Genomic DNA, 25727 nt, shown 5'->3' with positions numbered 1-25727 from the left:
ACATTGTCAGTTAATAAATCTCGAAAGAAATGTGAAGTTTCATTCTGTCCCTGTACTTACCAACGCGGGGGGGGGGGGGGGGGGGGAAGAGCCCTCGGCACCCCCCCCGGAGCCTCTGGGGGGTTGCGGCCCGGGACTTCGGTGACGGAGGACGGTCGGTACCAGCTTGTGGTGCTTTGGGTTGTGTTGTTTTCATTTTAATTGGGATGTGTTAGTGCACAGCAAGAACCTGCCCTCCCTGCCGGCCGAGGCGCGGGGCCGGTCCCTCAGCCGGGGGGGGGGGCGCTCCCCGACCCCGTCCGTCCGCGCCCGGGCCCCGCCGCCGCCCGAGTCACCTTGCCCGGCCGCTCGGCCCCCTGCACGTGACGCGCAGCGGCGCCGGGCGCGGAACGGAAGTGACGCCGCCTCACCTCGGTCGCATGATGTGGCAAAAAAAAAGGCCGGGGAGGGAGGAGTGATGGGTCTCGAAATAGTCCCTTCCCGTGGCGGATCCCTGCGCTGCTCCCATTGGTCCCGCGGCGGGTGAGCCACGCCGCTCGCCGGGATCCTTCCGCCCGGCCGGCGCAGTTAAGACTGGTCCCGGCAGGTGAGGGTAGGCTTCTTCCTTCCGTGGCGGTATCCTTCCGCCGGCGGGGGCAGCTTCCGGATCGCCGCGGCTCTCCCCGCTCGCTGGCCCGGTCCGCCATTGCGGTCCCGCTTCCCCTCTCCGCCCGGACCCCGCTGAGGTGCGACTCCGGTCCGGCCTCGGACTGGAGCCTCAGCCCGCCGCCACCATGGCCCAGATCCTGCCGATTCGCTTCCAGGAGCACCTCCAGGTGGGCGCCGAGGGGCCGGTGGGGGCCGGGCCGGGGCGGGCGGGCGCTGGGGCGGGCGGGCCGCTCCCTCAGGCGGGAGGAGCTGCCTGGGGCCCGTGTCCGGGCGAGGGCCCCCGGGCCTGCTCGCGCTCCCTCCCCGCGGCTCGTGGGGTGGCCCAGGCCCCTCCGGGGCGGGCTGCCCGCCTCCCCGCAGGCCTTGCCGGCGCTGCCGCCGTGCCGCCCCGAAGGGCACCTTCCAGCGCGCCCGCCGCCTGCCTGCGGGCCCGGGGCGCCGGGGGAAGGGCTGGGGCGCCGCGGGGCCCTGCCAGGCCTGGGGGAGGGCGGTGAGGGGCCTCGGGGCCGGGCATCCCGCCCTTGCCCGGTGCTGGGCTCGCCCTCCCGGCGGCGGAGCGGTGCCGTCCCGCGGTGTAGGCGAGGCTGGCGCCGTGCCCACGCTAGCACTGGCTGGGCGGTGCGGCACGGGGAGGGAGAGTGCGGGTGGTTCCTCTTCGCCACCGAGGAGAGGGGCCGGCTGCAGGAAAAAGAGTGGGGAAAGCTTCCTGTAGCAGGTCTGCCGGGGGGCACGTGAACGAGGTGGCCGAGCTGACCCCGTGTATCCCTTAATTTTATTTTTTTTTAACGAGGCTAAGACTTGTAAGGACGTTCTAAACCGTTTTCCTGGTGTTCTGACTCGTAATGTCATCTTCTGCGAAGAGAAACCACGTATTGCAGTGGAAGGTGAAAGCTGCTGCGGGCTTCCCTGCAGTACGGCTGTGGCAGTGCGGGCACCCCAGTGCCAGGGCTGCTGGTCTCTAACAATTACAGGTTTGCGTCTCATTAAACCGTAACGACGTGCTGATAGATTATTTCCAAGTAACGGCCTTCAGGTTTTTTTTTAACGTGGCCTCCCGAAGGCACTAGTAACAAACTCTATAAAATGCCTCCGTTGCAGGAATGCGAGGTTACCTTCTCAAATCAGCGTGCAGCTCTCCTGCCCATCGGGGCAGCTGGCATGCAGGGAGGGGTGTGGGAAGCCGTGATACAGTTGTGCAACGTGCGCTTCCTACCTGACCAGGCTATAGGGCGAAGTACTGTAAGCCATGCTTCTCATCCACAGTTGCTGTAGTTGTGATGCTATCAAGCTTGACTCTGCTGCTGAGGAGCGTTTGGGGGTTTTTGAGCAGAAATTATATAGTAAAAATGACATTGGCATACCTAGGCAGGGGCTTTTGGCAACCTGTCTGTAGCCCTCTTTCCTGGCGATGTCAGTGTCTGTGTGTAGTTTGTGCTTAGCTAACTGGGGCCGTGGTAGGCGCTAACATAGTGATGGATTTGCATGATTTGTAGTGGCTTTTTTCTAGCCTAAATGGAAAGAAACTAATTTATTGACACCTTGTTAGAAGAACAGTTGCAAAATCCTTACTTTGCTGTGCAAATTGCTGTCCATAGTATTATTTTTAGATTTAAAAAATGCTGCCATGATTGGCTTTTATTTAGCTAGTTAACTGTTGAGCATTGGACAATTTCACTTCAAAATCAGTTTAAAACCAGGCCAGAACTCATAGCTTGGGTTTAGCCCTGGGCTTTTCTTCAGCAAGCAGCACTGACTGGAGAATCTCACAAGCTGGCCAGAGCTTCAGCTCTGAGCAAGTGTTCTCTCCTGATAGTGGCATAGCCTGGAACCAGGTGTTGAGAAGGTTTTGTGTACTCTGGTGAAACTCATCCCTCTGGGTAGTTTAGTTCTTAATAAAGTATTGTGGAAATGCATCTATGATACATTATTTAAGATACAAACCTTGCATGTGACCCGCTACCAGCTCTCTAATGACATGAGTACTATTACGTAATGAAACTATCTGCTTCACTCCAGAAGTCCTGATAGGTTTCAGACCAGCTCTATTGCAGAACACAACTGTTCTGACGAAATACTGATTTATCTGTTTATTTGCATTCCCCCCCCCTCTTTCTTATTTAATGTAAAGCACTGGCTTAACCAATATCGTTTACAACTGCATATGTGAGCTGGTGTTCTGTGAGGCTGGGTGTCCAGCCTTTGAGCCTGCGTATACGTGGCTCTTGGCCATAATGCTTCAGTTTGCTGTACCTACTGAACTTCCTCATTCTGTTTCATTGAAAAAAATTCAAGGAACTCTTAATTCTCAGAGGTACTGTTTTCATGCTTAAGCTTCTGACTTGCTGTTGGAGTAAATTTTGAGAGCGGATAAATTGATATTGCTACGTTCTTGCTATCCAGAAGCACTTTAGCATATTCTAAGCATTTCATAGGAGGTCCTGGTGGACTCAATACAATTTCTTGAACTGTGCCTGACCTACTTTGTCTAGGAAACTTGTTGTACAGGTGTTGTGCAACACTTGTAAGTTTGTAGCTGATGCCTAACAAAAGACAAGGTACTCAGCTGGAGCCTTATTCATAAAAAGGCAGGTGATGGATGTGAATGAGAATGTTCTTGTGAGATAATTATTGAAATTTGTGTTTAATTAATATAGAAGACTGGCAGTCAGCAATACCTGTACAGTCAGCAATACCTGTAGTATGATACTGGTTCTCCCTGGATCCACTACTGCAGGTATAGACAGTTACATGACCATTTTCTGACAAAGCTCCAACCTGGTTGTACTCCTTGAGGCACGCTGGCGTGATCCGTTGCTGTCAGCGTGGTGGCTGTGCCATATGGGAGTGAAAAGTTACAGGCTCCGGAAGCCCTGCGCTGTTGCACTTCTGAATGTGTTACCTCTTGGGTACACAGTACAGCATGCTTTGTACCTGCAATTTGACGTAAAGATCTAGTTTGGGTAAGTAAGGTGTGGCAACTAGTTAACTTACTAGGGTTAAGTAAGCTGTCTGGATAGTTACTAAGTGAAGTCTAAAACCAAAATGTGTAGACAGACTTTGGGTTTTGTTTGAGTCCCACTGCATAGCTCTGAAATCTCAGTAGCTGCAAGTATGTAGGATGTTATCTGTGTATTGTCTATTGTAGATGCCTGCCTTGCCACAAAAGAACATCAACAACACACTGTAGAGAAACATTTTCCTTGGGAAGTTCCAAGGAGAAACTTGATTCCTGTGCTATCAAAACTACCAGACTGATGTTATAAAACTTTATAGTGCTCCTTTTTTTTTTTTTTTTTAAGTGGGCACGAGGAAATGATCCAGTGGGCATGTAGTGGGAGATCAGAGTTCAGTGTGCTGAATGAATGCAAATCTGGTTATTTGTGTCTAGGTTTTAGGGATTCCATAGGCTGGTGCCCCTGGAATTTTTACTTGAGGGTGAAAGTAAAACACAACTGATCGCTGTGCTAGGTGTGTGGAGCTTTTCTAGGATTACAAGTTGATGAGTGAGAAGGTTAGTTAGCAGGTGATGAACTGCAATTGCCAATTAATGTAGCCACACTACCCTGAAACAGATGAAAATTGAACTTGGACCAGGCACGCTGCTGTGACTGGCATTAATAAATACTCTTCTGAACCTAGATATATTTAAAAAGTTAAATTACTGTGTAGACTTGTCTAGACAGTTCAGAAAACTGTCAGCTGAGGCTATGCACTTGCTACTGACACAGAACTACTCCTTTTAAACTAGGAAAGGGGGTTTTGTATCTGTTGGTCATTAGTGGAGCAAACCTGAATAGTGGCTATGATATTCTAGCGTGGTGGCTAGATGGATGGCTCTCAGAATCATAGCTAGCTATGCCAAAGAGCTAACTGAATAAAACTGCACAGCCAAGGCATCATATAATAAAACTTACACGTCTACTACTTCAGTCTAACAATGATGAACAACAAAATGCTTCCAGGTATTGTGCTGGCAGTGAGACAGTTGAATATATCCTAGAACACTAAATCTCTGCTGTAACAGCATGAGTTTGATACAGTTTTTTGATTTGGATTTTTTTGGGGTTTTTTTTAATGTTAGGAATTGGAGGACTGCTGTGCCTAATGCTGTTTTGGTGGCATTCTTGCTCTCTCCTTTTTAGTGAATCTGAATTCCTAAAGCTGGTGAGTTTGGAGCATTCTTACAGAGGGAAAATCTGTAACAAAGGATGCTGTGAGGAATCAAAGTGTCTTGAGGAGTGCGCGCGTGTGTGTATGAACTAATTGGATAGGAACACTTGGTTAAGCAGTTTATAAGCTATTCTTCTTGGCACATCCCTCGCAGCAGATAACTGAAGTCAACAGGCCTGCTTGTCTTGGTGGTGGTACACATCAGTGCTTGGTGCTGGGGCTGTGGTGCTTAACCAAAGAGAAATAATGGCAGCCATTGGTTCTGAACTCGGGTTTCAGTGGTAAGTCTCAGCAGTGGCTTGTAACTGAAGAAGTCACACAGCATGCCTGTGGCTGCTGACACCGGATGGCTACCTCGGCCTGTTGAGGGTGAGGCAGAAAATAGGAAGGATATAGAAATAGAGCTCTTGAATGTTACAGAGGTCTCTTATCTGATGACAGTGTAACTTCCTAGCCTGTCACAAACTAGCTCTTACCTTGCACTGGTAGGCTTGAAGTACTTTGGAGCCATTGACTGGTGTCAGGACTCTGGTGTTACAGAGCTGCAGTCAGTAATTCTGACAGATCGGCACAGATAAAACTTTTCTGTGCGATTGAAGTTTGCTTTGCCTTTTTTAATGTATGGAACTAAATAAGTGGTTGAAATGTAGCCTGATGTTCACCTTGTTCAATCAAAGCCTACTAAAGCATGGCCTTGCAATAGAGCTAATGTGACTCAACTGCACGTCAAAGAGCTCTGTGCTTCTGAAAAGACTGGGAGTTTTTTTGTTAGCTGGCATTTTCCAGCTACATGATTTCTAGCTGCATGTAGATAAGGAGTCTCTGGGCAGAGACTAAGCAGCTGCTTGTGGCTACAAGAACAGTGGTTATATCCTGTTGAGTGAGAGTTGAGGTGAAATGCATACTCAGCAGTTCCGCGCCCTTCCTTGTAGGCAAGGAGAAATTATTTGACAGCTAAGCAAACTGTCACAAGAAAGCGAATGTTCCAGGAAGGGGTCAACAAAGAGACTCTGGTCAGCAATTTTACCATTCAGTTTGATGTCAAACGTGCATGTAACGTGACAATGTTGCTGGGTAAGTTACCAAGAACATACTTGAATTATCTTCCAGTGAAAAAATAATTTTGCTAGTCAGACTTTTCACTTGCTGTGTTATAATGATTCATGTCTCGATGCTGTTCAGATAAATGCCATCACAGAATTCGATGGTTCAGTACAGCCTGCAGTTGACTGAAGTATCCAATTTTGGGTTAGATGAGGCTCCTTCATGGTGACATCTCTGCTGAACAGAAGAGCTGCTGCTGTCTCTGGCAACCTGTTTCATGGTTCTGCTGTAATGGAGCAGCTACTTGACAGAACGCTTTCTTCTCAGCGTGCTTCCGGGAGACCAGTGTAACTGAACTTTCCAACAAATGGTGGTATAAAATAATTTGAACTGTAAATTGGTTGCCCAAGCACAGCTAGCAAGTTCTGCTTTCATATCTGCTTGAAAGCCAAGGAAGTGTTTTTTGTAGTATAATGTAGGAGTATCTAACATTTCCTCTTTTTTTTTCAATCTTCTAAACTTGTTTGTGAATTGGTGAACCTAAGTGAGTGCAATATTAAACATCTGGGGTTTTTTTCACTGTGGTAAGTGGAGAAGGGATAGAAAATCTGCCATAAACCTCTGTACTCTCAGTTGTATTGCAAACTCAGGGGTTTGTGTGTGGAATAGTATTGAGGTTTTCATAATAAAAGCCATCAGAGAAATACCTCCTGTCATGTTTCCTAATAGTAATCTTAGTCTCTGTTTACTTTGCTTAGCTTTATAAACACTCCTGCCTTACTCACCTGAACTTTAGCCTGTTTGGGGAAGAAAATAACCCATACTCCAGGGACTGATCTATACTCTCAAAAGTTCTGTATAGTAGGTCTGAGTGCAGGCAAGAAAAGTTCCTGTTAGCTTTGCCAGCTGAGCAAAGCAAGTGCCACTCCTGGCTGGTGATGCTCTTGTGTAATCAAATGCAGAGATTGTCACAGTCAGCTTCCTGTCTCGGGCTCGAAGCAGGCTTAGTTCGTATGCTTGGGGCTGTTGAGATTAGAAGATGAAATGTTAGAAGAAAGCTTGTTTACTTAAAGACCTCAGTAACGGTCATGCCTCCATCAGAAAACTTCCCCAGGCTTTCTTCAGAGCTCCAGTGCCAGTTCACTAAATCTTTTCAAAGAAATACTCGACGTTTGGAAATGGTCTTAAGTTTAGAAAGGGCCACGTATTCTGCTACGAACCAAGGTTGGATACCTCGGATGTGACACCTAACAGATGGCAGTCTGGTCGTGTTTGAGATAAATCTGTCTTGCAATACCTAAGCAACTTTGATTCAGTGGTTATGCCTAGACCTCCCTAAGAGGTCTGCCATCTGCTAGACCTTGCTGCTTTTGATTTGTTCTGTCAACAACGTTTGTTTGAGTATAGTGCTGTGAGTTAACTGCCAGGTGGAGTACTTGGCCCTCTGAAACTGTGCTTCTCTACCAAATTAACAAGGAAATTGAGTGCTTGATAAATGACTCTGCACCTGTCAAGCTTGCAGGCCTATCAAAAGGAAATGCCACATTTCCTGGAGTAATCTGGAGTAAGTCTCTCAGCTCTACCAGATGAAACTCTTCCATCTTCAAGCCTTCTCTGCCTGCAGGGGTGTGACTGGGTTGCATATACACCTGCCTAACTGATGTATGGAGTCCCAGGCCTAGAGAACACTATCCAAATAAAGGTGTGAAAGGAAGGTTTGAGCTTAAATCTGAAATATTGTAAGTGAATCAGTGTTGCTGAAGAATGTGTGGTCAGGTTCTGTGATACTGGACCTCAAATACTCAATTAAATTTGAGTTAAGAGTTCTGACCTGTCAAGGAAGTAGTTGGATTTTTAAAAAAAATATATTTTATTTTTTAATAGCTGTAGCATCAAAACAGTTTTGTCATGTGAAAGCTGATAAAACACTTGTCTTTCACATGAAAATTTCCTGACTTTACTGTCAGGGGGATGGATGTGAAGGGAGCTGTGTTTGAACAAAACTATTCACTGTGTTAAGTTGCAGGAAGTGTTGGTTTTCTGCCTTGGAAGAATGGCTTCAGCTAGTCAGTCAGGTAACCAGCTTGCTGTCTGGATCAGGAATTACATTTAAATCTGTCCTGCTTACAGCCTTTTCTCTCTTAAAATCTCTTGAAGAAGAAAAGCTGTGTTGACCTTAAATTTACCAAAAAAATCAGTGTTAGCTCTCTGTAAACTAGTTCTGAAATGAGCCCTTGAAGAGCCCGAACATTTTTTTGGTAGTATTCGAACCTGACAGAAGAGCTTCAAATCGTGAAGTCCTCTCTTGAAAGAGCAAGGTAACTGCTATGAAATAGCATACTTTAGGACAAAGGACTTAAATGCAGAGTGACCAGAGAACCATGCCCAAAGGCTGAATCTTCTTCCAGTTCTCCCTTCAAGCAGACCTGAGGAGCTAAAACTGACTTGCTTTTGAGTCTCAACCTTAAGCTGCCCCAAGATCTGGCTGTCTTGATTCACTGGATGGTATAAATCATCCACTGAAGTGCCTTTTGTGAAGCTGCTTCTGTTAAGTTGGTGTGCCATATCTTAGATGCTACTTGTTCCTTTGCATGTGCTGTCTGAAGGCTGGGGCAAAAGGGGAAGTGTAGTAAAACACCCTCTTTATCAGAAGCTGCAAGTAGGCAGGAACAAAGCAGCAGAGGCATGGTCATCTCGGAGCTTGTACAGAACACAGCTGATAAGAGCTTAGTGTTTTGCTTCAAACTAGTACAATAATACTAAAATGGCTTTGGAGGTCTAGCCCTTTGTGGGAGACCTTGAGCTTGAAGTTTAAACAGTCTCCCAGAAAGAAAGATATCAGAAATACCAGAAGTGGTAACTCCTATAATGGTAGAAGACTGATGTTGTGTTTTTAAGGTATATCGACCCACAAGCTGGGTATTTGTATGTGAGGTGAACTAACCATTCTGCATTTCCACTGTTAAAAATGGAATAAGCTTTGTTTCACTACTAACACCCTAATACATTAGCCTGTTGCAAACACCATGAAGTGGCATTGACTGAGCTGTTTTGTTGCATGCCATACTACAGCTATAATTATAAGGTATGCATTTAAAGTCTTACAGAAGCAGGCTGTGCCTCAGCAGGAAAGGAGGTGGTTTATCAATAATCTTCTGTGTCAAGTATGGCTGTGGATGAGCCATTTCTGATTTCAATCATGTCCATCTCGTATGCGTTAGCTCTGCCTCCTGGGTGGTAATACAGACTTGCTGCTAGACAGGACTAGGCTAATTGCTAGACAGGTAGCTTTTTTTAACTCTATGAGGATAAAGCTCAGATGCCTCACATGTGATGTTAAGCTTGAAATAGTGATAGCTGTCAAGCTCAATGAAATAAGTTGGAGCTCTGAAAGCAAAGCTGGTGAGAGTGAGTGCTGAAGCTGCAACTCTGGCACGGCTACCAGTAGCCAGCAAGTTCAGCGTGCCTTAAACCATTTGAGGGGCTCAAAAGTAGAGTTCTCAAAACTGTAAGTTGTGAATGGACCTTGAAGACAAGGTGCCCAGCACTTGAGTGACACTGGGCTTCTTCAGAAAGCTTGCTGGGCTCCATTGAAGGTGGCAAGAATTTGTGTGCCATATCATTTTAGGGTAGTGCGGTTGTATTGTCACAAAGATGTGTGAAGCCTAGTACCTTTCAAAAAAGCTCGTGTCTACTACTGAGGTGTAACTTAATGCTAAACCTTTTTTCTCTTTCAGCTCCAAAATCTGGGCATCAACCCAGCAAACATTGGCTTCAGCACTCTGACGATGGAGTCTGACAAATTCATCTGCATAAGAGAGAAAGTAGGAGAACAGGCTCAAGTGGTGATCATTGACATGAATGACCCCAGCAACCCTATTCGAAGACCAATTTCAGCTGACAGTGCTATCATGAACCCTGCCAGTAAAGTCATTGCATTAAAAGGTATGGAAGCCCTGATAAAGAAATGTTTGAAGTGGATGGAGAGCTTTCTGTAAGACTAGTTTATGACTGAAGTCTCTCAGGCAGTTTATGTGGGAGGATCCCTTACCAGTCTTCCACAGCTTAATGGGAGCTTAAGTTTAATGCATTTTCAGTTCTTCTGAAGGTATCTGGGCAGTAAGCTTCAGCTGGGGCAACCTGCCATTTGCTGGTCATTAGAATGAGGTTTCAGTCAGAATGCTTACAGCTTCTGAGTGGGAGAGCTGGGAGGAAAGTGCAGGCTTTTGAGATACTTCTGGAGTCATGTTAGAGGGAAGTGAGACCTGATCTCCTAAAGTGTATAAGGGCTGTCAACTAAGCCTCTCTTTCCAGAGAGGAACACTTAAGACTGGGGAGGAAGGGAAATATTCCTGAAGGCCTTAGTCTGGCCTTGCTGGAAGAGGCCGGTGCCCCAGTTTGTGCATGTTTCTTGTATCAGTCAGTGATAAGAAGAGTAAAACTATGCAGGAAAGACTCGTGTGGTGAATAAAGCACAAGGTCAGCTAACTTGGTATCTCTGGTGATAGAGAGAACAAGCATTCCTCTGGAGTCTCCAGAAGTGTTGATCTCTCACCCCAAAAAGACTTAAATACTGGTGCTGTAGAAATGCATGTCTTGCGAATGGAAAGGTTTATATGTATTCAATGTTAGATCTAAGTTTGACTTTAATACTGTGCTGCTGTTTTGTCACAACTTTAATGCTTTCTTGTGTGTGCAGACGGTGAGTTACTTTAATTGACTGTACTAGTTCCTGTTGTGTTTTATGAAAAGAAGCAGAATAAAATGGCTCAAATCTATGGTGCACATGGCTGAACAGTGGAGTTTAAGCAACTGAAATCCTAAAATTCAGAGGGTTTTCATGCCCTCCCAAACAAGGGAATCCTTAAAATTCAGAAAACTAATCCACTCAAGAACTTGATGCGTGCTTAAACTATTGGGATCTTGGTATCAAGCTTTTTATAAACAGAACTGACCCTTTTGAATGAAGCCTAGATTTTTGCCTCTTAATATGCTTTACATAGCATCTTACCTGGATGTCATCTCCTTTGACTCTAAAGCTCCAGCTGCACTAGATATGGAAACAAACACAGTAGCCTGTGTAACACAGTGTTAAACGGTCTGCTCCATCTCTGGAGAAACTCCTGACTCTGCATCTTGCGCCAATAGCTGAACTAATGGGGGCTTCTAACTAAACTCATCCTCTATGAGTGAAGGCACTTGCCCATCTGGCACTGATTTTATCAAGCTGAGTTACAGTTAGTAACTGTAACAGTTATTCTGACCTGTTCTGTGCCTGGTTTCATGAGATCTTTTATATTCCTCTTGGGCTACACTAGCATGTGTTGAAATAGCTGTCTCCTAAAACTAGAAGTTGGTCAGAACCTTCCTTATCTTCTCAACAGCAAGAAATAATTCCTTGCGTGCCACTGCATTGTAAAATCTGGTAGAAATGACTGCAGGTGGCTGTTCAGGATGTATGTATGCACCATTCTATGTAATTTGCAGAACTTTTCCTCTTGCCTTCTAGAGCTTGTGTTGGTCACTAGGTTCCTTTCCTTGCCCGGTTTCTGTTAGTCTGGTTTGCAGCCAGTAGCTGTGTATCCCATTAGTGCAACCTAAGGGTTTTGGTTACTGTGTCTGAATTACGAAAGCCCTCTGCCAACTTGACTGTTCCATGTTGTGCGCTTTTTTGTACTTAAAACAGATGTGGGCATAGTTTTTAATGACACTGGCATAGCTCTCCTCAACTTTCAGGACACTCAGCATTATTGTAACCTAGTTTTGATGTACATGAAGTATCAAACAACTTGTTTGTGTAGCTAAAGCTTGCCTCCTACCAAGTTGTTTTTCACATCTGTTTGATTGCTGGGTGGTGGCAAACTGGTAAAATTAGCCCTAGGAGTGTAGCCTGGTTAAAAGTAATAGCTGGATGCTGAAGATACTGTCAGTATATAAAAGGATTTTCTTGAAGGATGTTGTGAGGGTTAATGTCACAGTCCAGCTCTTCTACTTTTAACCAGTGCTTGAAGTAACAAGTGGAAACTGTAACGTGGCTCTGTTGTGTTTTCTAGCTGGGAAGACGCTTCAAATATTCAATATTGAAATGAAGAGCAAAATGAAGGCTCATACAATGACAGATGATGTCACCTTCTGGAAGTGGATCTCTCTGAATACTGTCGCCCTTGTAACAGATAATGCAGTCTACCATTGGAGTATGGAGGGGGAATCGCAGCCCGTGAAAATGTTTGATCGCCATTCTAGTCTTGCTGGCTGCCAGATCATCAACTACCGTACTGATGCTAAGCAGAAATGGCTACTGCTAACTGGCATATCTGCACAGGTACTTTACTACTAGGAAGGCCTGCTATGGGAAGCCCAGGGCTTCTGTAGTTTCCTCCTTCTATAGGAGCGGGACTGGTGTGTGTGTTTTTTCCTAAAACATTGTTGGGAATGTAAATGGTTGCCTTGATATTTAAGTAACAAACTTAAGCGTGACTGAAAATCTTACAGTAATGGTACAAACAATAGTACAAGGTTAGAAGTCTGATGTGATGCCTTTGTAAGGGGAAAGCATGGTGTGGTGCTTCAGATTCATATGACAACATATTTACTGACACTAACTTAAATTAGATTACGGAATGAGTGCCTGTTACTTCTGACTCTTGTTCTGTCTTACCTAGCAAAATCGTGTTGTGGGAGCAATGCAGCTATATTCTGTAGATAGAAAAGTATCACAACCAATTGAGGGACATGCAGCTAGCTTTGCACAGTTCAAGATGGAAGGAAATGCTGAAGAATCCACTCTCTTCTGTTTTGCAGTAAGAGGGCAAGCTGGGGGTAAGGTAAGACTTGGTTCTAAGTATTCTGTAATCTTTAATGACTCACTCTGGTTATCTGCTTCCAGAAAAACAAGTGGTTTAATGCACAAAGTTGCCTTTAGGAAAAAATAAAAAAAGGACTATGTGTCAGTCTGGATGCTATATAACTAATGTATATGAAAATTGGGGCATACAGAGCTTCACAGCAGGGACTACCTGATGTAGTAGGAGTCTGTTTCAAGTCATGAAGTGAGGTGGCATGTCATGACTAGCCTAATTAGCTGCCTGAAACATGTGACTCTCAGCTTCACAGGCTAAGCTTAAGGGGAAAGCTGTTGTAATCTTTCTTCAATGCTCATCCCCAGTATCAGGCTTAATTTACTTCCAAATTACTGGATGAAAATGAAACACTTAAGTGTTACAAGGCTAACTAGTAGTCTAATACTAGCGCTGGAATTATGTGAGCTACTTTATGACAGCTAAAACAAAGTAAAACCAAAGCTAGATTCAAAGAAACCTCATCAGAACTGTCTCTGCAGAGTGTTAACCAAGTCAAAAGAGTGCTTATAAAGTGACCTAACTGAATTCTTAAACTTTGAAGTAGCTAGGGGTAACTGAAGATCATGCTTAACTGTTTCCCTCATCTATGATACATGAATACAGTATGCCAGACCCTTAGCCACAGTATAAAATACTCAGGAAGACTGACTTGGCTTATCTTCGTCTAAGTTTGGGATTAAGACTTAGCAGCAAAAGAATTGCTGTATCTTCATTGTTGAGTCTATTGTTACATAAAATACAAGAACTAAGAGACTAATCTTATCTATTGCACAGTTGCATATCATTGAAGTTGGCACACCACCTACTGGGAATCAGCCATTTCCAAAGAAAGCAGTGGATGTCTTCTTTCCTCCTGAAGCACAAAATGACTTTCCTGTTGCCATGCAGGTATGAGAGCTGCAAACAAGAGCACAAGAACAAGTCTGTAGCTTCTCTTGGTGGATGTGACACTGTAACAGGACACTGGAAGCCAGGTGGTCAATATATTGACCTGAGGCTTGGCACTGAGCTGCTGTGATTTCTGCTCCTGCTTCAGTAGTGTTAAAGTAAACATGGAGACTGAAGCAGCATTCAAAGACGTTGTGCTCTTATTTATGGAAGAAATATCCACATATATTTAACTGTCTTTCAGGCTTTTAAAACATCATTCTACTGAAATAGTAGAATAGAAATGGCACAGCTGTCTTCTGATTCTTAAAAGCATGCACTTGTTTTATCCAGTACCAAATCTGATAAATCTGTTCCTGTTCTGCAGATCAGCGACAAGCACGATGTGGTATTTCTCATAACGAAATATGGCTATATTCATTTGTATGACCTGGAAACTGGTACCTGTATCTACATGAACAGAATAAGTGGAGAGACCATATTTGTTACTGCACAGCATGAAGCAACAGCTGGAATTATTGGAGTAAACAGAAAGGGACAAGTAAGGAAGCTTGGCCTGGAAACCACTTGTTTAGCTAATCCCACTGGCCTGTAATGATACATTGTAGCATTTGCATCTGTCTAAAAGTTTCCAGACATTAACAAGACAGAATAATAAAATGAGAGTTATGGTGGTATTGGGTAGTTGAACAGGAGGGCAGCTTGTATTACTTATAGTTTCTTCTACAACTCTGGTTCAGGTTGCATAATTTTGGGGGTTTTGTAATGGCTGTCAATGGATCTAAACACTGTCCTGCTGTTGAGGATGGAACTAGAATATACCTCTTGGGGGGGCAGATTGTATCCTCTTGCAGAGCGCTTACTAATGGAAATCTTAACTACAGTAACTTTTAACTCTTCAGAACATCTGATGTCTGACAGTGTTCTGAGTGCCCAGGGAAACTTGCTGCTGTATCTCCATACACACCTAACTTAACTAGTTTAAACCAGTCTGCTAACATTTAGACTGAATTAATTTCAGATGTTGTTGCTTGTTGAGCATGGGTAATGCAGAGCAGACTTGTTCCTAGTTTATCCTCTGGGATCCTGAAGACACTGAGTACATGTTAGAGAAGGATAATGCTTACATCCCTGGATTTCTGACCTCTGTAAATGCCTCAGTTTAATCTACTGTTAGTCGTCTGCCTTGATGCAGTAATTGGATGGTAGAGGTTCTTCCTAACCAGAGGTGTGATTCTCAAGTAAAATGGCAAGAAGACTCTGCAGTTACCAGGGGATGAAAAAGCTTCCCATGAATGCCATAGCTTTCCTTTTAGAGGTTAGCTTAGCCCTTGGGTCACGTCTTATATTTGGACTAACTAGAAGTTTTCCTTGATGATTTATTCAGGTGCTCTCAGTGTGTGTGGAAGAAGAGAATATTATTCCGTATATTACAAATGTGCTGCAGAATCCTGACCTAGCTTTACGAATGGCTGTCCGCAACAACCTGGCAGGTGCTGAGGAACTCTTTGCCAGAAAATTCAATGCACTTTTTGCACAAGGGAACTATTCGGAGGCAGCGAAAGTGGCAGCTAATGCCCCAAAGGTAATAGACTGATATTCAGAGCAGTACTGAGCTCCACTGGTTTAAACTTCTTGCTTCAGGAAAGCTCACTGAATTTCCGAAGTGGCAAGACCAGAACCTTGTTGTTGCTGCTGTTCTAATGTTGTACTTAGTGTACAAGTTCTTCTCAGTTATGTGCTGAGAGTACTGAGTGTATGCTGGAAGATTGTAAAGCTTGTGTAAAGCCCGCAGAGGGGAAACAGAATAAATGATGAAGTAATGGCTATGAGGTTTGATGTTTCTCATGTATCTTTACGTCTCCAATGATTAAAAAAGGCTCTATGAAAGTACAGCCTCTAGCTGAGGCTGCACCTGGGAACAGGATAAAAAGGGCGGACTAAGAGATTCAGATTGAGGAACTTGCTTGCAAGGACAAGGGTGTCTTAATTCTGTAGGACAGTCTGCTGAACTTAAATCTGCATTGCTACCGAAACAAGTCTCTTCGGCTACTATTGCACATCTTCTGTCAAAATGTCTCAAAGGCAGTGTCTGAGCTGGTGTTCAGCCGTACTGCTTCTGACTTACTCTGGGTTGGCAAAACATAATGTCGCTGTAGCAAGCATTTCTGACTTCAGCTTCCTGGAGAAACTCTTGCCAAGCCACAACAGCAGAACAGAAAACTAAAACGCATCTCTTGTTTCTGGCAGGGAATCCTGCGTACTCCAGACACCATACGCCGGTTCCAGAGTGTTCCAGCTCAGCCGGGACAGACTTCCCCTTTACTCCAATACTTCGGCATTCTGCTTGACCAAGGGCAGCTGAATAAGTACGAGTCACTGGAACTCTGCAGACCTGTGCTTCAGCAGGGACGCAAACAGCTCTTGGAAAAATGGTTGAAAGAAGATAAGGTAAATTTGGGGTAGATACCTTTAGAGCCCTGGAGGGGGAGGGACATAACTGCTTGACAGCCCCCCTCCCCAGGAAAACTCAGTTGGGTAGTGTGATCAAACCATTGAGCAATGGCTGTTCACTCTACCTGTAACTGACCCATATTATTGCAAGAGAATTGATCAAATACTCTGAAGAGCTTCACTCGTTCTACTTAAAATTACAGCAGAGTGATCCATACCATAAGCTTGGTATGGAAAGCTTATGAGCTGTTGCTTTTCCTTCCCAAACCACTTCAGGCTTCTTTGAGTACTGACTTACATCCACTTTGAGCTGTGGTTATATCTCTAATTAGCTGAAGAAAGATGCTGATACAATGCATCACCTAATTGTTTTTTAGCTCTATAAATGCCTTTAACTCGTGTGGACCAGCATAAGGAACAGAGCCCAATAGATCACTGCTGAAAGAGTCGGATAATGCTGTCAAGCTGGGCCTTGAGTGTGTGGTTTTTTTTTTTAAGAGGAGTCCAAAAGTAAGACAAATGAGGAAGGAGGTAGTAGTGCATTTCAGTGTGGCACTCTGAGTGGACTGACTGTGTGTATATCTCTTTAACAGCTGGAGTGCTCGGAGGAGCTGGGAGACCTTGTGAAATCTGTAGATCCTACGCTAGCACTTAGTGTCTATCTGAGAGCCAATGTTCCAAACAAAGTCATCCAGTGTTTTGCTGAAACAGGACAAGTCCAGAAGATTGTTTTGTATGCTAAGAAGGTGAGAGGAGATGCTCGTGTCTGTCCTGTGTTAAAGAATAACTAGCATACCTTCCAAAGTAACTAGGAGTAATTGTGGTGAGGTCTGAGAGCCTGTGTAGTACCTACTTAGGCCTAAGGTTTTGTTATGAATAATTACTGCTAGACTTCACGCATTTATCCTTTCGTACTTTCCTAGGTAGCCTTTTCCAAATGAGGAAATCCTGACTGGATTGTGTAAGCTACTGACAGTAGCTTCTACTGAGCTCTTTATTTAACGAGGTGTGTGCTCTTGCTGAGTTATTACTTTTCATTATCTCTTCAGGTTGGATATACTCCAGACTGGATTTTTTTGCTGAGGAATGTAATGAGAATCAGCCCTGATCAAGGACAGCAGTTTGCACAAATGCTTGTTCAAGATGAAGAGCCTCTTGCAGACATAACACAAGTAAATAACTTTATTGCTATGAAATGTTAACTTCAAGGCCTTAAACTGGTAAGAGGAGACATATGCTTGCCGTCAGAGAAAGATTTTGAACTGCAAGTTTGGATTTACCGTACCAGGGCAGTGCTGTTTCTTGCCTAGTTTTAAGAATGCTGAATGACAGCTTAGTGCGGTGAGAATAAACAGTGTAGCTTTGGAAGCTACACTTGATGTTACTTTGTTTAAAAATGCTTCCAGTTTCTAATCAAAAGCTCAAATGTTTTTTGCAGATTGTGGATGTCTTTATGGAATACAATTTAATTCAGCAATGTACAGCCTTCTTGCTGGATGCACTGAAGAATAATCGTCCCTCAGAAGGTCCTCTGCAGACACGTTTACTTGAGATGAACCTCATGCATGCACCTCAGGTATGCTTTCAGTGTTACTGGATCAGGCTTGTTTATGGCTAGACCAGCCACTGCGTTATTGTGCATACCAAATGCTAGTGACAGTGTTCAGGTACTAAATGAAACATTTCACTATTCTTTCTAGGTTGCAGATGCTATCCTGGGGAACCAAATGTTTACTCACTATGACCGGGCTCACATAGCTCAGCTGTGTGAGAAAGCTGGCTTGCTACAGAGAGCACTTGAACATTTCACAGACTTGTATGACATCAAGCGTGCGGTAGTTCACACTCATCTTCTCAATCCTGAGGTATGAGATTAAATATCCTGAATCCAGCAAAAGCCAGGACATAAATAATTGATTTCAACATTTGATTTCAGAGTGTAGAGTGTTCTACTTGAGTCTAAAATGGCTTATTTGTCTTTGCAGTGGCTAGTGAATTATTTTGGTTCCTTATCGGTAGAAGACTCTTTAGAGTGTCTGCGTGCTATGTTGTCTGCTAATATTCGTCAGAACCTGCAGATCTGTGTCCAGGTAGCTTCAAAATACCATGAGCAGTTGTCAACACAGTCACTTATTGAGCTGTTTGAGTCTTTCAAGAGCTTTGAAGGTAAGTTTGTGCTCTTGCCTCTAGCAAAAGGAGCTAGTACTCATCATTATACATGTGTGTATGAAGACTGGATCTGCTGAAATTTAGAAAGCCATATTGAACTTAAGTAGCTAGATCTCAAAACTGTCTTGAAACCTGACCTGTTGTCCTATGGAGGATGGTGGTGGTGCAACATTGTGTTGCGTATTTCGGTTTTCTGAAATGCTACCAAAATGCTTGGAGCTGTAGGACAATTTAAAAAGGTAACTGAAGGAGCTGCTGGCCTTTTTCCTCTGTCCAAAATGGTCATCTTAAATGTGTGTAGCCTTTGGGTCTTTAGCTTTTGTACTTCTCAACCTGTGTGTTGTCTAGTCAGCATGGTGGTACATCAGTGGTCAAACCTCTGCAGATGTGTGGCTGAACAGCATCTTGCTAAGCTTTAAAGAAAACGTCTTTAAAGGCTGAGAACACAACATAATCTTGGACTCTTGGAATTGGGAGAGTGGTTCATTGGAATAAGATGCTATTCTAGACAGGTTTCTTGCATAGGCAGCCTTATATGTGTTTTTTCCAAAACCCAAATGAATCTTCAGTCACTTGTCTAAAGTAGTTGGGTATTATATGGCATCAGCTTTAAGTGAACTTTAGCTGTTGGTCATGGCAAGCAGCTTTTGCACTGTTTAGTGAAAGGTGTGATAGTAGCTTTTGGGCACAACTAGTTTTGGTTTTCTAAACTCTTCCTCGCCTCCTGTCTAGGGAGCGTGTGGAAGGCACATGTTGGATGTTTTAACAAAGCTGACCTATGGCAATTGATGATGATACGAAGTTGCCTATAACATGCTAGTCTGCCTAGTACATGGGGAACAACAACAGGCTCAACTCAGCTAGGACAATATGGGTTTTGTAAAAAAAATGGCAACACTTGAATCTTTTTCAGTTCTTCGTAAACTTTGGCAGCAGTTGGAGTCAAATTTTCATGTAATTGTAACTTGGAAGCTTGCTAGAAAGCTAATACTGATCCACCTCAAGTGGTTTAGCAGAATAACATGTTGACTGTTTCCCTCGAGGTTTGTTTTATTTCCTGGGCTCTATTGTGAACTTCAGCCAGGATCCAGATGTGCACTTCAAGTATATTCAGGCTGCATGCAAGACAGGACAGATTAAAGAAGTGGAAAGAATCTGCAGGGAAAGTAACTGCTATGACCCTGAACGTGTTAAAAACTTCCTCAAGGTAATGTTTGGGTAGCACTGGACTGTCTTGGCCTGTTTGGGGTTCTAAGAAAACATGGTGGGTGTCACCAGTGAAATGAGGCAGCTCTTAAGACTTAACCTTTGCACTGAACGGTCCACCTGTTCTCTTAAACCAGAGGTGTCTAGCATGCTGGCAGTACCTCCTAATAAAACTTGAGCCTGGAACAATATCTGAAAAATGGAGAATCTGTCAGATCAGTTCCTTGCTGCTATTAGCAAGATTGACCTGGCATGAACTCTAAACCTGTAATAATAGCACCAGCTCATCTAGAACTTGTTACAGATGTCAGCTATAAAGTAGCAAATGGGTAACTTGAAGATTGAGAACAACCACAATGGCAAATGAGTTCAAAACTTAATGGTTATTTACAGTATAATCGGCTTCAACTGAGCAGCTACTGAAACAGCAAATTAATTCTGTCAATTAATTCCATAAGTGCTTTCAGAGTTCATGATTGATCCATCTTACTCATACACACTGAAGTCTCAGCCAGGTGAACCACAGTTTAGTGCTGCTAGGATGTGCCAGTCAGTGTAAGGACATGCTAACTGACTGTTATTGCTGGGATTCAGAGCATTGCTGAAACAGTTCTGAAGACTGGAAAAAAAGGGTGTGTTCCAAGTTCCGATTCTGTAGTCCGTTGTTAGTGCTGAGCTTATCGACAAATGTAACACGCTAGAAATAACTGAGAAACAGTGTGGGAGGGGAAAACTTTATCTGGGAACATTTCCTGCCTTCATGTTTGTTGGTTACATAGTATAGTCTTAGATTTTGCTGATCATATCTGAAGATGGCAAAACTCTTCAAATGAGAATACTATAAAAATGACCTGGTGTCACCGAGGTGTAAGGTATGTAAATTGATCAAGCCACCTAAGATATGTTATCAAGCTGTCAAATTCCTGATGAAAGCTATTGTTTTTTGTGCTGTTCCATGTCTGGAATGTGCAGGACATGTACCAGGTAAATCTCCCAGTACAGGCCTCCCTGTGTAAAGTCCTTAAGTGTAATTTATACGTAGGATTATATTCTGGGATGTGCATGTTCAAATAAGTAATCTGAAGTATGCATCCTGAATACTGTCTGCCACATAGCCTAAGCTTCTGTACTGTAATCATTTGTAGTCTTACGCTGAAAGTTTGAATGCTTTTAGATAACTAATCTGATGAACAATTTAAGTAGTACTGCTACTGGCTTGATTCTTAACTGTTCTCTAAATCCATAGTTAGAAGGTATCACAAGACACTTGTTTGTATATATGTTTTACACTGTGAACCATAACTTAATGTAGTCTTGGTTAAATTCCTTTTGAAATCCCAGAGTGCTAATCCTGCACACCGAACACCAGTGGCAGATAAGAATGCTATCCATAGCTTAGGCTTGTAATAGTTGTATTGTGTTGTAAAACTTTTGTATACTCTGCTGTGCAAAGGAGCAGGGTTAAAGTTCAGAAGGCTTCTTGCTGTAGACCCTGAAGTGGGCGTGAGAACTCCTACTTGCTACATATTGCAAGCAATTAGTTGAACAATGAGCTATCATTATTGGGCTAAGTGTCGAATTTTAGCTTTCCAAATTCAGCTGCTTTAACAGTTTTAAGTGACTGTATTTGTCTGCCTAAGCCCAAGAACAAAACCAAATTACTAAGGCTCTTCTCTTTGTAGGAAGCTAAACTCACTGACCAGTTGCCACTCATCATTGTGTGTGATCGCTTTGACTTTGTCCACGACTTGGTGCTGTATTTGTATAGAAATAATCTCCAAAAGTATATTGAGATTTATGTGCAGAAGGTAAGTTACGATTTGTCACTCAGCTTTAATGGGTCAAACTGGTTGATCTTTCTAATAGTATATGCAACTATAGGCGTTATATTTAAGTATTCTCCAAACAGCCTCATAATTAAGTAGCTGTTAGTGGCCTCTGTTAAGTTAGCCCTTACGTGAGTCAGGTCTCTTATTCTTCAGTCAAGCTGAGCAGTAACCTCTGCTAACGTGTCTCTTGAAGGAGGGAGACTTGGTAGAATAACTTCGGAGTTTTTAGGGTAATTTTAACTTCCAGCATGTTGGGGGTGGGGAAGTTCTTTTTTTTATACTTCCTGCAGGGACAAATTGGCTTGCTCGGGAGCTCCTCCTTTGGGGACTGAGCATTAGCAAGCCACTGAACTGTGGTGTGAACCCCTGGTGACTGAAGAATTGACTTTGAAGCTTGTGCAGAACTTCAGGAAGCTGCAAGTAAAGGCAGGAAGATGAGGTCAATCTTAATAAGCAGCCTTCGTGTGTACTTCTAGGGATAAGTATTGGCCACCTATGCTGCGTGACAACACACTGACTTCTTTAAATGATCCTGTTCAGGTGAATCCAAGCCGTCTGCCTGTGGTTATTGGGGGACTGCTTGATGTGGATTGCTCTGAAGATGTGATAAAGAACCTTATCCTTGTAGTGAGAGGTCAATTTTCGACTGATGAGCTTGTTGCAGAGGTTGAGAAAAGAAACAGGTATTGAACTTATACAAATCTCTTCACCATTACTGGTTTGGCAGTGTTACACTGCTCTTACATCAATGCGTGTCCTCCTTACGTAGCTAAAGCCGGTACTGACATAGCAAGAAGCTGCCGTTTGGTGAGTGAGCAGCAGAAGTCTGCTTTACTTCTTGGCTGGTGTTGGGGATCTCCCTTAGACGGCCTCTATAAAATGAGTGCCTTTGGCATGTGATGTTTTTCATAGTGTCAGAATGTTATGCCATTATAATAATGAACTAGAATGCAGGTCAAAACGGAGTACTGTAACTTTTGCTTTAGTTACTGAGTCTATCCTATGCTGAAGCTGACTTGAATAGTGAAGAAACTGTGCAAGCAGGTAGTTGCTTATTTACTCAACCTCTCTAATGTGAAAACTGCTTCCTTCTAGGCTGAAACTGCTTCTGCCTTGGCTGGAAGCAAGAATTCACGAGGGTTGTGAGGAGCCTGCGACTCACAATGCACTGGCCAAAATATACATTGATAGCAACAACAACCCAGAAAGATTCCTGCGTGAGAATCCTTATTATGATAGTCGTGTTGTTGGCAAGTACTGTGAGAAGAGGGACCCTCACCTGGCCTGTGTGGCTTATGAGCGTGGACAGTGTGATTTGGAACTTATTAATGTACGTATGCCAAGGCAGTGAACTCGTGGGTTAAGTTCTAACCTGAGTATCATGGGGTAGATGGTTGGGTTTGTCTGACAAATGCATTTAATTCCTAAAAAGTATTAAGTTAGGAACTGCTCACTTCTAACAGAATAGGTAGCTATTTAATCTCCCTCTGCAACTTAATAAGAAGTGGGACTCCCTTGGATATCTTAGAATAGGAGGCTAAAAGAAGCACCAAAGCCTGAGATTTCTAATCTGCATCCCAGGCAGGCTTATTTAATGTTGCGATACAATTAGTTCATTCACTGTACATTCAGTAGCTGTGACTGCACTCTGAATAGACTTTGCCTTTCACTAGGTGTGCAATGAGAACTCCCTCTTCAAAAGTCTTTCCCGCTACTTAGTTCGTCGTAAAGACCCTGAACTGTGGGCCAGCGTACTACTGGAAAGCAACCCCTACAGAAGACCGCTAATTGACCAGGTAGGGCTGACAAACCGTTAAAAGCCTTTGCTGTCCTGACTTCACTTGCTAGTACCCAACTTAACTGATTTGTCAATTGCTTGGCTCTTCCTACAGGTTGTACAGACTGCACTGTCAGAGACACAGGATCCTGAGGAAGTCTCTGTTACTGTGAAGGCCTTCATGACTGCAGATCTTCCTAATGAGCTTATTGAACTGCTGGAGAAAATAGTTCTTGATAACTCTGTGTTCAGTGAGCACAGGTGTGTAAAGTCAAAATTAGGTCATGGGAAACTTGACATTATACCTGGTGCAGCTGTTAAATTGTTGTAGTGTGGAACAGCAAATAAACTAATACCTTCCTCAGAAGGAAGGGTGAATTTCTTGATTGTTACTTGGTATGTACTAATATTTTCTTCCTCTATGCAGGAATCTGCAGAACCTTCTCATTCTTACAGCTATTAAGGCTGATCGCACCCGTGTCATGGAGTACATCAACCGCTTGGATAACTATGATGCTCCAGACATAGCCAATATAGCTATTAGCAATGAGCTTTTTGAGGAGGCTTTTGCTATCTTCAGGAAATTTGATGTCAACACATCAGCTGTACAGGTATCTTAAAATCTCAGTCTCTGTATTGGTCTTATAACTCCTTAAGACATGTGAACACAAGGACTTTGCCATTAACTTGTGACTTCAGCACTTAACATCAATTAGCAAAGTGACCAAAGCTGCTCAGTGTCTTGTCTTAAAGTAGAACGAATGCTGTGTATTGAATCCTCTTGAAGTGAGACTTCGTAAGCCTAAAATCACTTGGGCTGCATGGGTTGTGCAGAGTAGTCCCTATTTTAAAAGCAACTGTGGATCCATTGAAGTAACAAAACACAGCTCAGCATCTTGTAGAACTGACCTTTATAAATAGTGGCTGATTGTGGTCACCCTTTCTTCAGGTATTAATAGAGCATATTGGAAACCTGGACCGTGCATATGAATTTGCTGAACGCTGCAATGAGCCTGCTGTATGGAGTCAGCTGGCTAAAGCACAGCTTCAGAAGGGGATGGTAAAGGAAGCAATTGACTCGTATATTAAAGCAGATGATCCTTCCTCCTACATGGAAGTTGTTCAAGCTGCCAATGCCAGTGGTATGATAAAGTTTTGTTTAAATTATTGCTGTTGATGTTGCTCAGCTCTCTTGTGTAGTTGCTCAATCTGTAGTTCTGCCAAATCTGTACCTTGATGCAAGTAGAGGAATCTGGTCCTTCAAAGACTGCCCTAAGTGAGAACAGGTAAAGATAGTGTATTCCATTTGCAGATTCAGTGGTCTTAAAACTACTTTCTCCAGCTAGCTGGAGACTAGCAGTCGCTACTAAGAAGGTCTTTGCATGAAGTTAAATTCCAGGATTCTAGTTAGGTCTGTTGTAAGACAACTTTAGTCTGGTCTAGGATGTGCAGTACGAAGGCTAGTCTTGATTGTTGGGAATAGCTGTGGAAATACTTACATGTAACTAAGTTGAGCTGGTGGTACAGCTTAAGCACAAGCGTACTCAATGGCAGGGAATAAGCATTCTGAACTCTTGTTCCATAGGAAACTGGGAAGAACTGGTGAAGTATCTCCAGATGGCACGCAAGAAGGCCCGGGAGTCATATGTGGAAACAGAATTAATCTTTGCTCTTGCTAAAACAAACCGTCTAGCAGAGCTAGAGGAGTTTATCAATGGACCAAACAACGCACATATCCAACAAGTGAGTGAGACTGAGTTCCAGTATTGCTGGATCACAGCAGCAGGCTCCTTAGGCCTTGCTAATCAGGGGGGTGTTGGGTCTTCTGTCTCTTTGGGTGTGTAGATAGATCTTGAACTCAAAAGGCATTTCCGTTTTGATAATGGCTTGAATGCTACATGTTTTATGTAAGCCCTTGACTGAAAAGCTGGGAGAATAACCTGGTTATGCTCTCCTGCAGGTTGGTGATCGCTGTTATGATGAAAAGATGTATGAAGCAGCTAAGCTATTGTATAACAATGTGTCCAACTTTGGCCGTTTAGCTTCAACTTTAGTTCACCTAGGTGAATACCAGGCAGCTGTAGATGGTGCTCGGAAAGCAAACAGTACTCGCACATGGAAAGAGGTAAACTTACGGATAAGTTGAGGGACTTCAAAGCTGTAGCTGAGCCTCTTGAGAAGCTTTGATTGTAAGCAATAATGCAATTGTTGATTCCAGGTCTGCTTTGCTTGTGTTGATGGAAAAGAGTTCCGCCTGGCCCAGATGTGTGGACTCCATATTGTAGTGCATGCAGATGAGTTGGAAGAGCTAATCAACTATTACCAGGTAATTAAACTGACTCCTGTTACACAAAGTCTAAATTCTTTCATGGCAACTTCGTCCAAAACTGGAAATTTAGATTCAGGTTGGTTCCTAATAAATACGAAACGTATCGTAACTATCTGTCTCTTAGGATCGTGGCTACTTTGAAGAGCTGATAACTATGTTGGAAGCAGCGCTTGGCCTTGAGCGAGCCCACATGGGGATGTTTACAGAGCTAGCAATTCTCTACTCCAAATTCAAGCCACAGAAGATGAGAGAGCACTTGGAGCTGTTCTGGTCCAGAGTCAACATTCCCAAGGTGAATGTCTGAGGCCTTAAATTTAACTTTAAACGTATCTGTTGGGATTGTCTGTACCCTA

General features: G+C 43.6%; 1 protein-coding gene and 1 long non-coding RNA gene across 3 annotated transcripts in view; both read left to right on the top strand.

The window, feature by feature from the left end:
- The first annotated feature begins 482 nt into the window (after nt 1–482).
- Nucleotides 483–25727, top strand: part of CLTC (clathrin heavy chain) — a 33899-nt gene continuing 8654 nt past the window's right edge. Inside the window, exons 1-25 of one of the 2 annotated variants that reach the window (XM_056352822.1) lie at nt 483–815; nt 9600–9807; nt 11916–12184; nt 12525–12686; nt 13497–13610; nt 13978–14151; nt 14998–15195; nt 15861–16061; nt 16658–16810; nt 17114–17236; nt 17503–17640; nt 17765–17929; nt 18050–18230; nt 19277–19440; nt 21122–21247; nt 21809–21951; nt 22364–22598; nt 22942–23064; nt 23161–23306; nt 23473–23656; nt 23995–24187; nt 24631–24788; nt 25006–25170; nt 25264–25371; nt 25499–25666. In XM_056352822.1, the coding sequence (XP_056208797.1) occupies nt 774–815; nt 9600–9807; nt 11916–12184; nt 12525–12686; nt 13497–13610; nt 13978–14151; nt 14998–15195; nt 15861–16061; nt 16658–16810; nt 17114–17236; nt 17503–17640; nt 17765–17929; nt 18050–18230; nt 19277–19440; nt 21122–21247; nt 21809–21951; nt 22364–22598; nt 22942–23064; nt 23161–23306; nt 23473–23656; nt 23995–24187; nt 24631–24788; nt 25006–25170; nt 25264–25371; nt 25499–25666 (4041 nt within the window). In that variant the 5' untranslated portion in view covers nt 483–773. The remainder of the gene's footprint in view (nt 816–9599; nt 9808–11915; nt 12185–12524; nt 12687–13496; nt 13611–13977; nt 14152–14997; nt 15196–15860; nt 16062–16657; nt 16811–17113; nt 17237–17502; nt 17641–17764; nt 17930–18049; nt 18231–19276; nt 19441–21121; nt 21248–21808; nt 21952–22363; nt 22599–22941; nt 23065–23160; nt 23307–23472; nt 23657–23994; nt 24188–24630; nt 24789–25005; nt 25171–25263; nt 25372–25498; nt 25667–25727) is intronic. The other variant, XM_056352831.1, reaches the window with a different exon arrangement.
- LOC130155591 (uncharacterized) lies at nt 837–7706 on the top strand. The gene is made up of 3 exons (XR_008824116.1): nt 837–1619; nt 3383–3608; nt 6001–7706. It is a non-coding gene; the product is annotated as an uncharacterized LOC130155591 (long non-coding RNA).

Source organism: Falco biarmicus, chromosome 1 (genome assembly GCF_023638135.1).
Source record: "Falco biarmicus isolate bFalBia1 chromosome 1, bFalBia1.pri, whole genome shotgun sequence".
NCBI lineage: Eukaryota > Metazoa > Chordata > Aves > Falconiformes > Falconidae > Falco > Falco biarmicus.
This window is presented reverse-complemented; position numbering and strand designations above follow the sequence as displayed.